General features: G+C 36.9%; 2 protein-coding genes across 2 annotated transcripts in view; one reads left to right on the top strand and one right to left on the bottom strand.

Moving 5' to 3' along the window:
* Window positions 1-1967: 1967 nt before the first annotated feature.
* Window positions 1968-14116, top strand: part of LOC114874993 — a 55874-nt gene continuing 43725 nt past the window's right edge. Inside the window, 3 exon segments of the mRNA XM_046288183.1 lie at window positions 1968-3537; window positions 7060-7443; window positions 13363-13524. Coding sequence (XP_046144139.1) covers window positions 7212-7443; window positions 13363-13524 — 394 coding nt within the window. The 5' untranslated portion in view covers window positions 1968-3537; window positions 7060-7211.
* LOC114874994 (elongation of very long chain fatty acids protein AAEL008004-like) lies at window positions 7738-11253 on the bottom strand. Its single transcript, XM_029184820.2, has 4 exons — window positions 11095-11253; window positions 10726-10997; window positions 9628-9930; window positions 7738-9270 (listed from the first exon to the last, which is right to left on the bottom strand). Exons 1-4 carry the CDS (start codon window positions 11138-11140, stop codon window positions 9109-9111), a joined length of 783 nt encoding a protein of 260 aa, XP_029040653.1. The 5' UTR covers window positions 11141-11253; the 3' UTR covers window positions 7738-9108.

Below are 14116 nucleotides of genomic sequence, written 5' to 3' on the forward strand. Positions count from 1 at the left end.
TATTCGATACATTGTTATTCGAATAAAAATTAGTATCTGAATCATAGATAAATTTTTTTACTTTATGAATAATAAACAATAAATGTACATTAGATAACAAAAAATGCATAATTAATTATCGTTCTTATGTATCTTCTTCCAGACAATTAACATTCTCTTAGATTCCAATTGTAACGAAGGGAAAAGATTAAATTGCTTTCACTCGTCTGATTTAATTGTACTCTATTGTGTAATGTTCCGACATTTTATTCGATCATGCTACGATTACCAGCACAGGAAGACACGCGTTACCGTGTTCCACATATCAAGATGCAGAATCATTTGCCACATCTACCCGAGATATCTCGTAATATTTAAAAGAGGGAAAAAAGAATTCAATAGGCGTTCCCCCAAGGTGCTTCGATAATTAATCGATAATTAACCGACATCTTGATAGCAAGACCGTTATTTCCGTTCTTATATACCTTAGCAATTCATTCAGATATTTTCCGCTCTGACTCGAAAAGAAGCCGCTAGAAACAGTTTACGTATTTTATATATATTTCAATTAAAATTTGCAACACAGTTAAATCTCAAAATGAAACTTTTGAGATTTTCGTGATCCTCCTGAGGTGGAGGTCGAAAATTCGTCATTGAAAATTAGAACACTTCAAACTGAAACGTCTGAATTAAGACGGTAAGAGATTCGAGCAGCGTGTTGTTTCGATGAGCGCAGCAAATATTTGAACGAGCACGTAACATTTCCTAGACGGAGAGACCGGTGAACGCGATACGACACACGAAAGCCGATTTAATGAATGACAGTGTTTGAGAGGCGTGTAACGTAACCCTGTTGCTCGTAAATTAGAAAATTAAAGTCACTTAGGGAAACTAGTTTCGACGGAATAAATTTCAGATAAGGTATGTACATACTATTTTCAACGAGTTAGAACTTTCTAAACCACTCAAAGTTACCGGAACGTTCCTTAAACATTTCTTTGATATTCGCAATATCTGACCGTGCGATCATATTTGAATAAGAAAAATACCTTAACCTAACCTAACTTGAATTTTAACCTATCGGTAGTATCCGAAGAAATACATGGTCGTTAACAAGTTGACTGGAATAGTGTGAGTATACTTGACTGTAAATGCAAACGGCAGCCAGCAGACGGTTCGAAATACTTTTGCATCCGCTTCATAGTAAACATACATTACGGTTGAATCGTTTATAACAAGCACCATCGCCGTTCGCACCTTTCGCAACGATTTACGGCCTGCATCGTTCGTTACATAGCCAAAGAGTTGGTTCGGACGATTGATCGTTGTGCCGTAAGTAACGCGATATCCCGCAAGGAATGCTCGACGATACCTTTAAACGCGAAGCATTGCCGACAGTGTACGTAGAACTTGACCCCGCTGCGTCAATCCATCGCTGTTCGGTGTCAGTGACCTGCCTCAAAAAAAGAAACTAATTCCACCGGCCAGTGGCCCGTTACACACTCGTCGCACACACGACGACGACGACGACGACGACGACGACGACGACGACGACGGATTCTGCGATTTTCTCGAGTCCAATTCAGACCCGTCTCTCCTACATATCCGTTTCGATCAAACTTGGCTGAAACGTAATCTCCTGTTTAACCCTTTGGCTGAGAAAGGTGTATTTATACGCTCTTACACATTCATCAATGTACAGAGTGTTCCATGCAACTGAGCTAAAGCTATAATAGCTTCAAAATGATGGAAGATGGAAAAAAGTATCGTTAGGTAATATCAGATGGCGCTGAACGGAGTGTCACGTGATGCGTGTGTTGATTCCGGAACTCCCGCCAATTAAAGGGTTAATGGTTCAAGATTATGACTAATTGTAAGTAAATTTAGGTTTGATCAGTGATTACTAGTGAACGAGTAATCGATAATCGTGATTAATGATTGAGAGAAGTAATAATTAATCTTTTATTATGAAACGATGCTAGAATATTACAAATTGTTTTGTAGGTTGACTGCATCATCGTTCGATATCAGTTTACATTTGATGACAATATTTATCTCGAGAATTGAATTACACAATGTTTACAACGTATATGTAATCTTTTTGCTGATTGAGTGCTATATGTGAGTATGTTGTTTGGAAATTGATAATTTTGATTAACAAGACCATTACACATTGTGTTGATTACAATTGTGTGGTTAAAGTGGATTTAGATACAATTCACTGTTCTCTTTTTCTATTACCGGTTTATCAATTTATCAAACGGTGATTTTCTATTTTACACTTTATTATAATAAATAGGAAATTTGTAACGGGTGTGCGAGTAATCTTTTGTTTGATGATATTCCTGGTACAAATCATCAGACGTATCAATTAAGTCAATATTGTAGGCCGTATATATGGCAACGTTTGTAGTTATCTTTCAATTGCTCACAGATCCATTGAGCCGTGTATGCAAACCTATGTAAGTAAAATAATTGTAGTACGTGTTACTATGTACTAGTGCAAGTGACTACAAAAGTCTACTTGGCGATAACAACGAGGCGTTCGAACAAATAAGCGGCATTACATCAAAGCGGCATAACACGCTAACGGAAATGCAGTTTTTGCGCGTCTCTTTGTGTATCAATTTTAGATAAATCAAATGGAATTGATCATACAGGTGACATCTTTTTATTAGTAACAATAAGGACTAGATGAACGTAGCGAAAGAGTTAAATTATCCGCATAGTTACACCGGTGATTTTTTTCAGTGTTTATTCATCGACGCTAAGATATTTTAGTTGATGATTCGATTTAATCTTGTTGCAATCTCTTCTTCCGAATCATGCGTACCGATTTCCTTGCTCATGCATCAGAGAATCGCTTTGTCCCGGTAGTGAAAGAAACGAAAGTAATTGAAGCAACTACATATATCGATAAAAAGACAAGAGTCCTTCGTCTTTCGTGTTTCTTTGTAACGTTGAAATGTTAAATCGGTACAGGAGAAGAAGAGAAGAAACTGATCGGTAGCACAAGCCGGCTTTACGAACACGTCCGGGGGACCCCGCGTAACCAGCCTGTGATTGGTCGAGCCGTGTACCACGTGGCGTCGTAGCTCGGGTGGGGATTGGCTAGTACGTCTGCGCACCGCGGGCGAAAGCGGCGAGTTTTGTTCTAGTATTTACCCCGCGGTGTAAAGTTGGCTCTCGCGCTCTCCGGTGTCCTTAAGTCACGTTCCATTGTCCGCGTCGTTTGTCCAAGTGCATTTTTCAATCGTACAGTATCCACGGTTGTTCCCGGTCCTCGTGGGTTTCAGTGGTGAACACGCCGTACGAAATAGTGCGCCATGTTCGCGCCGCGAGTGGCGTGCGATGCACCGGCTAGCGTGGCAAGTGATGGGTTTTCATCGTGACGCAGTTAGTGTGTGCATATAAACACCATCCTGGAGTTTATTCGTCTTGTGAATGTGTGGATAGTGTGTGATTTACGCGTTCCTGTCGTTAGGAAGGCAAAAGTCTAACGGTTGGAAAACAACGAGGCGAAAGCACGCTGTGGGACTGTGGAATGCACGCTGACAGGTATGTACCGCCACGCCGTCACACTTGGAATTCACCGAGCGGTTCTAACCTTCTTTCTCTCTTTCTTCATCCTTTAATATGTTACTTCCTTTCTCGCTTGTAATAACGCAACGCTTGCGTGTGTATTTACGCGATCGTCCACCTCTCTCTCTCGGTCTCTTCCCTTTCTATCCTCCTTTCCCTTCGCTTTTCTCTGTCTTGCTTCTTTCAATGACCTTCCTCGCGCCTGCGTTTGCGTCGTTGACGCTGCGCCACTTTTGACAGCTGTCATGGTCGAAACGCGTACAGTGTCGACTCGTTTCGTTTCATCGTACGTGAACGACCCCGGGGGGAAAGGCAGCATATTGTCGTTCATTGCTCCTCTTTATCCCCTTTTCACGTATCGACATTGTTTTTATGTACGCGACCGTTGGATAGATCGTCCGTTGAGAATCGTCAGATATCGGCGTACGTGCCTTGTATAGTCATAATTTTATCGGTGGTCATTTCAAATAATCATAAATACTTTGTATACCACGCTCGAACGGAACAAAAGGTTATGCCAGAGCAATAGGTTTTAATCTATTTGTGACGTAAATCAGATATCTCTATTACTCGGATGGCTTGAACGATTTATCTTTTTTAATAAACGTTAATCACAGGAACGTTACTTTGAACACATCTTGCAGCGTGGTGCGCGTTATGTAAAGTGAAAGTAGCTACGGAAACATGTTAAAGGTTGCGATACGTAATGTAAAATGGTATATACATGTAAATTCAGGTTATTGAACGCTTGATTTCTCGTGCGTTGTCTTATCGAAAAAATTGCAAACGCTGTCACACGTGTGTGTTTAAAGCTGACGTTTTTTGCAAATAAAACCATCGCCGAATCGAATAAAAAAAACAAGGTATTATATTAACAGAAGCAGCCACTTTTAACGAGTTTTCTTTTTTTTTCAATCTTCAGCTTCTTTATAAGACGTTCATTTAGCGGAAGCTATTGATGATCCTTTTACGTTTTATTTGATTAAGCGGTAAAACCGTCAGTTGGTTAGAACTGTTAAATAGATCTACTCTACGGTAAGTTTGTATCCTTTTCTTTGAAGTCGCCCGCCAAGGACGCCTGACAAATATCATGAGAATGCCGCTTAACCAGAAACAATTGAAATTGAAACGTTCGTTTAGCCCTTGGACGTTCCTTTAAAAATTTCACTCAGAAATAAATTCCCCAAAATGCAGTAATTTTAAAACAGCTGAAAATAGTGCAATCCCTTTAGCGAGCTAATAATTCCTATCAAATATTAGATACGGCAATCTTTCCCGCAACAGTCATGCGCTATGTCGTATAATGCAAAGTGAAGAATTTGTCGTCGCGCAAGCAATGACAAAGTACGATTAATATATTTGTTTGCGCATATCGAATTAGATCAACCAATCACATGATCGAGAGCACGGGTTCATTGCATAAGTTGTCTGACGCAGGAGCAGCGTCAATTTAAGAAAACGTGTTCCTTCCACCGCGGCACCGTTTTTCCATCACCATTCTAGATTCAGTTCCATTTAACCACTCTGTGTACGCTTTGGTATCCTTGATCGCCACGCGTATCGCTATATCCGCGGCAACACTTTTCCCATCGGCTCGTCGCTAATTAATGTAATCGCGGTATTCAATTCAGAGATAGTTAACGCGTGTTCTTTACCAAGGAACAGAGAGAGAGAGAGAGAGAGAGACGATTATTCAAGCGATCAGGATAATAAAACGCAGCGGTAAACCGGAGGATATTTCGATTTCGAGCGGTTTCTTGAAATTACGATCGTCCGTGTACCGTTCTTGCGAGCCGAGATAAATACGGCTACGATAAATAAGTTTCTTCTTTTATTTTTCAACGGTACGAGGAGGTTTCAGGAAGAAACGGACCAAGGATTCGTGGCAGGCCGACAACCTCCCGATCCTTATCCAATTACGTATGCGTAACTTCTTCGGCCGCGTAAGAATGGCCGCTCACGTGTCGTTTAAATTCGCGGCCTCGAGCAATATTTAACAAACGCCCCAGGTAGTACTGATCTCTCTTCGTTTCTTCTCGATATACTCGCACGGCTCGTATCCTTTCCCTCGTCTGTATATTTACCGGTATCTTCGGATACCCGAGGTCGATCGTTACACCCACGCACGCGTTACCTTCCCAGCCGCGAGTAACGTAAGTTTTTTAATTAAACCACGGGGAACTGGAATTCAATGGGCGGCGAAAGCAAGTTGTTTCATGGTCGTATTATTGTTTAGCGCAGTGACGAATCGTTATGCAGGATTTCTTGATTGTGTTACTTTTACGAGATCTGATTAAACGTTGCACGCTTTTGTGATATGATTTCAACGGTGGGTTTAGTTATTTATGCGGCGTGCAGTTTCAGATTCTATTCATGGGTTTGGGAAAGATTATTGTCTTTGAAATATTAGGTTGGAATGTGAATTACACTTATGATACATCAATTAGAAGCTTAAAGTATGAAGAAAATAATCATATAAATGCTTTATTCGTGTCGTTAATATAAAATGGCTGATTGCCAGTTGTAGTGAACAATGACCAATTTTAGAACACTAATGATATATCAATTTAATGTTTAAGGTGTAATTCAAACCTTTTCATTGATTTTTCATTGACACAAGAATAAATGAATCATAGCTTACATATACCGTTAATGTAATGTAACAAATGTTTCTTAGATAACCGTACGTACCAAACCGCGTTTCTTCGCAACAGTTGCGCCATTAAATGCGCTACCAAACGAGAAATAAACAATTCCACGATGCGCAACAGTTTCATTCTTTACTGTACAGCAGAAAATTGCATCACTGAAATTACACGCGGCATGCTACCGCTCACGATATTCGTCGTGGAACGGGGTTCCTTTTAACAGTCATTAAATATATCAGCCATAAAACGCAACAGTTCGTTTTCCATAATATTAACGATTCTCTCTCGGTTGGAATCCGTCTCGGTTGCCGTTTGAAAGTTCCTCGAAACGTCACGGTTCATAAACTTCTAACAAAGTCTTCGAGGATGCTTTCGATTCCGTACACGCAATCCACCGATTCGGCCTTTGCAAATCATGCGTCTCCTTTCTTACGTAATTTCACGTAACTTCCTTCCCTTTCTTTCTTTATCCGGCTACTTGCTTTTGTTCTTCTGGTAAAAGGAGAGGTCGTTCACCGCGGGTAATTCGAGGATTTGTATAACAAAATACAGTACCATTTATATGTAGATTAAAAGAAAAAAATGTCGAAAATTTGGTGTGCCCTAAAGTAAAGTCCAATCTAAAAATATTGTATTTTACGAATTTTTTGACCTAGGGCCCCGTATGGAATGAAGTTTTGTTTACTGAATTTAATTTAGAATAAATGTAAATTTTTGAACCAAGGGGGCCCTCAAAGGTCTGGGCCCTAGAACTCTTAGTCCGTTCCTAAGAATATACAAACTTACGATTAAACGTTGGTCAGGAAAGGGTGCAATATAATAAGTAGAAGAGAAATGTGGCATGTTACAGAAAGAGGACACTTGGCGGCCGGAAGGGTTCGAGGGTAGAGCCATGAGGGCCAGCGTGGAATTACGGAAAGAAGGTTTACAGTTCGGTGAAACGGTTAATGAGTGGAAATCACCGAACACGGCTGGCTACGTCTCTGTCTCCCCTGGCTGGAGATGAGCACGAAGGAGCTGAGCACGATGACAACCACGATGAGTACTACGAGCACTTTACGATCATCACCGAAGCTCGATGTCGCAGCCGAGGACGACGAAGAGCCACCGACCCCGTTCGAATCCCTGGACATGGACCTGGTGAACGGACCGAATCCATGGCTTCCGGCCTACGGTTTCCAGCTACAACATCGTACCCACTTCCAGTCTACACACGAGGATCTACGGGCTAATGGTTCGTACTGTTACCTGTTTCACTTTCTACAACCGTGACGAGGTTTACACGTCCACTGTGTTAGGCTGGTCAATCATGAATTATTTTATTATACAAAGAACAGTGGAAGAGGATTAGCAATCGACTCGTTTACAAATCCACTTATTGATTCTGTTCAAATTTTAGTGCCATAGAAACTTAATTAATACTTCTTTACTGAGGTTTCTTTTTCCCGAGTTAATCAATTCTTAATTCGTTATTTATGATTCCTTCGATTGTTCTATAATGATACTTGAAAGAAAAACAGCCTCCTCATAACGCTAGCAGAACGTCAATTTATTCATAGAACGAATCGTATATGAATCACAGTACATAGGTGAATATTTATTTCCAATAGCTCCATTCATCTTTTTCAACAACGCAGTTTCAGAATTGTTTTGTAATTTATCTGCAAGAAAATTAGCCAACGAGAAGATACAATTTATGTTCATGAATTTGAATTGTAAATTATACGAGCACTTTTTGTAACGATTATCGACTGCAAATCAATGAAATACGTTTCTGATCGTTAGTCTATTCCTTGGTGGATGGATTAACATTTAAGTTGGCTGTAATTAAAAGGAACTCGATAGCATAGATTTGTCTGTAGAGCATTTAATTTTACAAGGCTATAGATAATGTGCTAATTGATACTGATTAGCTGACTTGGTATATTGTATCAAACAGAGAATCTTTGATTGTTCATGACGAATTTCACGTGTCCTGTTCTACGTCTACGCTCTGAATATCGTCAGCAGGTTGTATCGTTACCGTAATTTTCATCGGATAGAAAATAGCGCGGGTTTGCATACAAATCGCTTGTTAATGAGTGGACTTAATGCGAACTACTTTCTATAAACGTGGACGAGCATGTGAGAGTTAATGAAAAACACAGATTGGATGCACGGCCGTGTAATTTTCATTAGTGAGAAGGACAACTCGTGTATGTACAAGTTGTTTTTCTGAAAACCTTTCCCGGATTATCAGGGAAAATCCATTTAATATAAAGTAATATTAATTAAACCAATTAAAATTGAATTTCCAAATAAAATATTGGTGGGTCGAACACTGTTTCTTTCAGTTGTGTAACCTTTAGATATAATTAAAAAGAATCCTAGAGTAGATCATCGTGTATTTTTGTGCAAGATGATGGATTATTCACGTTGTATGGTTAGAGGCAACAGGCGACTGCAACAGGTGGTTTCCCTCCATCATGATGTTGCACAGCAGTGCATGCCTCTGCGCTTGTGCAAGACAAATTGCATTCCCGGAAGACGATTTCTTCTCACAATGACCATTACTGCTAATCTTCTTGTTTTCGTGTAAAATAGGCCAAGAGGTGTATGTTAATTTTGTACTCGTAGATAGAATTGGCTCTTATGAAGGATCAATTATTAATAAAATATTGGCAGTTTGTAGTATTCCTGTGAAACTGATATTTCTGTTCATTTAGGTTACGTTTCACTGTATATATTAACATTTGGTAGAGTTTTGGTAGATGATTATTGTCGATACCCTTACTTATATAAGTATGGTACAGGAAAAATAAAACACTTTGAGCAGGTGAACGTGTCGAGTATTTGAGCAAATTGTTGAAATGTTTCTTCTCCAACATTCTTCCAGGAACGTTGCAAAAATTCGTAATGTTTATGAACGCTTTGGCTTCTTGTAAGTCTCCTGGTAGAATTGATAAAACAAATAGAAATTGATGCTTAGGTCCACCATTACTATTCCGGACATCATTTTAACGTCCTTGCAACCAGGAACAAATGCAGTCGTTAAGTATGCTAACAATATGACGAATTGCACCTGTTTGGGAAAGAAAAATAAAATAATTAAATTTCAATTAATAAAAATCCAAGCATCTGCAATTATAATTAATACGTTATTATTTTTCTCTGATTGATTGAATGTAAATTATTATTGTTCGAAGGTTGTAAAAATTAATGATTAATCTTTGCTCTTCCCCCTTTTATTATTAATTATTTCAAGGAGATGTTCCCTCTTAATTCTGGTGCAAAGTTCGGTTTAAATTAATTTCAATAATAACATCCAATTAAAATAAATTTAAATTTTTTTCGATGAGAAATATAAAACATTTTTTAAGTTGGGGCCTTAGCCCCTCTTAGCCTCGCTAGAGCTAATCAATATTGTTTAATTACTTGCCATTTGAATGATGGTGATGCCAGGTTTAATTACGTTAAGGTATTGTTGCACGTTTGGTCCAAACGATGCCAAAAAATAATAAGTGTACATTATCACGTGTACTCCGCAATTGACCAGCGGAACCGTAATCGCCATTCCATTAGGCGAGTATTTTACAAACACCCATGCAACAAACACTGTCGTTACATGATGGTACAGATGTAAAAATGATATCTGTCGGTGTTTCTTCCTCAGCACGAACAACACCGTCTCGGTGTAGTCAAAAACTTTTAGGGCTAGCACGTACCATGATATATGGGCGAACTGTAAGAAAATCATTGGCACTTTCTTTTTGGTGTTCAAGAACAAAGAACGGGGTGCATAGATTAACATACTGTTTAACCTTTTAACTGAGACCTGATTTAATTATTAGATTAATACATCAAGAAATACATCAAGTTTGACACGTTTCCGTGACATAGAATTCACGCAAAATAGCACTTACGGTATAGAAATTTCGAAGATTAAAGTTTGCTTTCGTTTCATTATATTTATGGATAAAGTATTGTTTTTTAATTAAATTATTCATATTCTTCCGTGGCACGACAAATTGATAGATCCATTAAGATTTCAGGAAACAAGCAATTGCAAATTGGATGTTCGTTAATGACCGATATTAAATTATAATTCGGTTGATTCATTGTTTGTTCCAAAGAATAAGGAAGGAAATTTTTTATTAACACATGGAATGGAAGTTCGAATTTAATACAATCGAATAATTGAAAACTCGAAAATGTTTAAATAATATTAATGTTATGTTAGAAAATACGTCAAGTGTGCTGGTTAAATAGTTATCAATTAAATACTTTTTCGCACTTATAAGAGATTATAAAATAAAAATTTTTTAAAGGGTTAAAATATAAAAATATACAGTGAATGAAAAAAGAAAATTTGCATACCTTGCTACCGATTTATAATAAAAAATACCGTCTTGAAAATAATATACTTTCGACCTCTGGCAATTAACGAATTATAATTATAATTATTTCAACAAAGCTAGCAAGGCCAATACTTTTTCGATTCACTGTATTTGTAAAATACGAATAAATAAATAAATACCTTCATAGCTGTAGGTGTGATAGTCGGATCTATCGGTGTACAATAGACAAAGTAATCTCTGTACCATCCAGCCTCAAATGTGTGATACACGATCATACTATTCGTCACAATTTGAAATATGTTATACAATCTGATGAAGGTTTTGAAAGAGTATGGTTTTCTGTTTTCCATGTATCTTGGCCCACATTTTAGCACAAAGTACAAGTACGCGGATGTGATGAGAATTATAGGCACAATAGAGCTTACCAAAAACCAGTCATTCGTTTTTACATCTACAAAGCGTTGTAGAATTATTAAACAAAAATAATTTTTTTTTTTTTCTTTTTTCTTACTCACGATATTATATACACGAAATTTCAAATCACTCACCGGCAGCTTCCGTATTGAGGTAATGGTACCAACTTGCTAAACTCATTTTTGCCCCTAGACACTGTTAATCAGACAACAGAAATGTTCACCTGACCGAATCACTGTGTTTATCGATGTGCGTTTGGGGCCAGTGCTGAAAACGATAGAAATACTACGTAAACCATTTACTCTTTATATACGTAGCTGTAATGACGTTGCTCGATGAATTTTAAACACGAATAACGTACGTAGGTCGTGGGAATTCTGAGGTAGAAGCATTTACTGTTTTATAAAATATTGTTATAAGAAAATGTATATGTATTTGTTTCGATATTATTCTTTTTATTCTTTTTGTTTTTTAAACTTTGCATCCTCTTGATTATCGGTATTTTTATTTCCTACAACGGCGAAATTGTTTTAGGACATCCAATACCAGTGATATTATTAATTATTAATCGTAACTAGTAAACAGTAAGGAAATAATTTTGAAATATATAATACACTTGGATTTATCATAAATTTTCAGCAGTATTTATGATTAATTTTAATTAGTGATGATATCTTAGAATATCTAATGCATATGCATGGACTCAATTATTCGAATAGTTATTAATTATAAGTTATCATTGGTAATTAGTAGTGAGGCAATTATTTTAGAATATTTAATATTTTTAATAACAACTTTACGCGAACAATTTTTATGATCGTGATAGATCATAAAATAATGTTACATGATAAAAATCTTGTTAAAAATTTAGGTTTTCAGGGGAAGAGATCATTGTTTTTCCTGTAACTGTACAACTTGCGTCAACCACAAATATTTTCATGTAAAATTACATTGCTTTTTCGATAACAATTGTTATGCAATGTAATGTGACGAGTTTACAAATCATACTGTCTAATGTGGTTTAGGTATTCCGCTTACCTTTGATAGGCATATCCGTCATTAAAGCCACGAAATTAAAATTTACTACCTTTTTGACCACATGATCGTCGCTTTTGAATGTACGTAAAAATAAAAAGTTAAAGTAAATTTTTAGAAAAAATAACTCAAGGACAACTTAAAAATCAGTAAAATTCAGGACTTACTCAAATTTATAAAAGATACTAAACTAATAGAGCTAATAATGTAAGCTTTACCTACTCCTGGATGTCGCTAATAACCTTGTAGTTGATGTGACAATAAACCTTAATTTAAAAAAAAAAAAAAAATAATTATTCAATATAAAATATTTTTATAACGTATACTAGCAACTATTTTTTTCTTGAATAACGCTGTCATTAATAATTATAAAATTCATTTAGAAATTGGCCAAATTTTAAACTCGACGCTTTTTAATTTAATTTGTTGCTTGATTTCAATGTCAGCCTTTTTTTTCTTTTGCATAAATCAATTCCTCCAAAGATTTCGCATATATTAGAGAACAGTATTAAAGAATTTTAAGCACCTCTAAGTAGTGTTTAATCGGTTCATTTTTTACCAATACTTTTATCAGGAAATATTGCAAATCTCAATGTACGTAAAAGAAAATCATGCAATTTCATTCGTATTTTAAATATCGTTAAAAGAATTGACGTAAGTAGTGCAAAATGCTGCTCTATGTACCTATAATTATTGCGATACTATTAATGCATTTCTAAATATGTAATTAACGAGTTATACGTGTTGTATACTATCCGATCTATCATCGGAGTGTAATATTTATCATTTATCTGATGTTGTTGTCTTCAAATTACATTTGTTCTGTTTCGATACCTTTGATTATGAGTTCAGCTCACATGGATTTCGGGTGTCGAACACTCATTGTATACATAGTATTCCCTTTGTAAACAGATCCAGAGCGTCCTATGAATCATTTCGCCAGATATCTGACAGTAGTTTGGAAATGTGTGATAGGATAGTATCTCGTAGTGCGATATGATTCAAAAGCGAAATTCGAAAGCGAAGTTGAGTAAGAAAATTTTAATATTATTCGACGACGATATGCGTACGATTAACCTTTTGTTGGCAAAGTTCTGATTTTATATTGTTCTAAGTTCGACAAAAATCTGAAAAAATTCTGAGATACTCATTAAAGCTTTTAATTTAACATACGCATGACAATTAAGTGAAATCTTTGAATTTTCTTGAAATAAAAATGAAAACTCAAAGGGCAACTTAAAAGGAAAATGAGAATTTCGTTTGGAACTCGGTGACCCAGTATGCCGATTAGAAAAGGGAACAGAAAGTTAATCAAAATTGTTGGATAATTAAACTTTTATTGACAGATATGTTGCATCTATTTGCAGATACGGTGCTGGTGCAACAGGTGGATTTTTTAGAGACCATTCTAGAAGAAACATCCGACGATTTGCAAAGCGATTCTGACCGTAGCGGGACCACTTATTGGGTCGGTTCTGATTCCGAGACTGAAAGTGTGATACACATTAGAGCGAAGCAGAAATTAGCAGGTAAGAGATTCGTCTAGTATTAGATCTAATTTAGTTTCATGTGATCGGTTACGTATCTTGAATCGTCTGACAATAGGTCTAAAAATACTTAGTAGCACTTGGACTAGGCTGTCTAATGTCAATTTGGCAACAAGTCCGAACATGGGCTAGATGCCCATGTGTCAGGTTACGTTATAAACAGCGTTCAATGATTTTGATACCTGCGACCGAGTTTTGCCATTAGGTCTATTCAAAATATAGTCAAAGTTAGATAAGTACTCGGTTGGATCCATTGGATCACGGTGATCATCATCACCACTTGGGGGATGAGGGGATGGATGATCATTAATTATATTTGATGATTCGATCACCATATAGTGACTGTGAGACGCGTGACATTAAAAACTGGTGAACGGTATTTCGTTTCGGAATGCATCTTGTGAAATCTCATTCTTGCCCCACAAGTGCTGTACAGTAGCTGCGAATATTGTCCTCGATAGACCACTTTCTTTTTTCAATTTATTCTGCGATTCATTCATTTCTACGGAATCAAATTGTACAATCAATAATTTATTCGAAATCTGTCCTATTATATTGTTACAGTTGCCACCTT

This window comes from Osmia bicornis, chromosome 12, assembly GCF_907164935.1.
Source record: "Osmia bicornis bicornis chromosome 12, iOsmBic2.1, whole genome shotgun sequence".
NCBI lineage: Eukaryota > Metazoa > Arthropoda > Insecta > Hymenoptera > Megachilidae > Osmia > Osmia bicornis.

What these genes read in the sequence shown, in the direction of transcription:
- LOC114874994 (XM_029184820.2), bottom strand. Translation starts at nt 11,140, where the DNA reads ATGAGTTTAGCAAGTTGGTACCATTACCTCAATACGGAAGCTGCCG. An exon ending in CCTCAATACGGAAGCTGCCG is followed by an intron (nt 10,998 to 11,094) that starts GTGAGTGATTTG and finishes AACGCTTTGTAG; the next exon opens with ATGTAAAAACGAATGACTGG. An exon ending in TCACACCTACAGCTATGAAG is followed by an intron (nt 9,931 to 10,725) that starts GTATTTATTTAT and finishes ATTTTCTTACAG; the next exon opens with TTCGCCCATATATCATGGTA.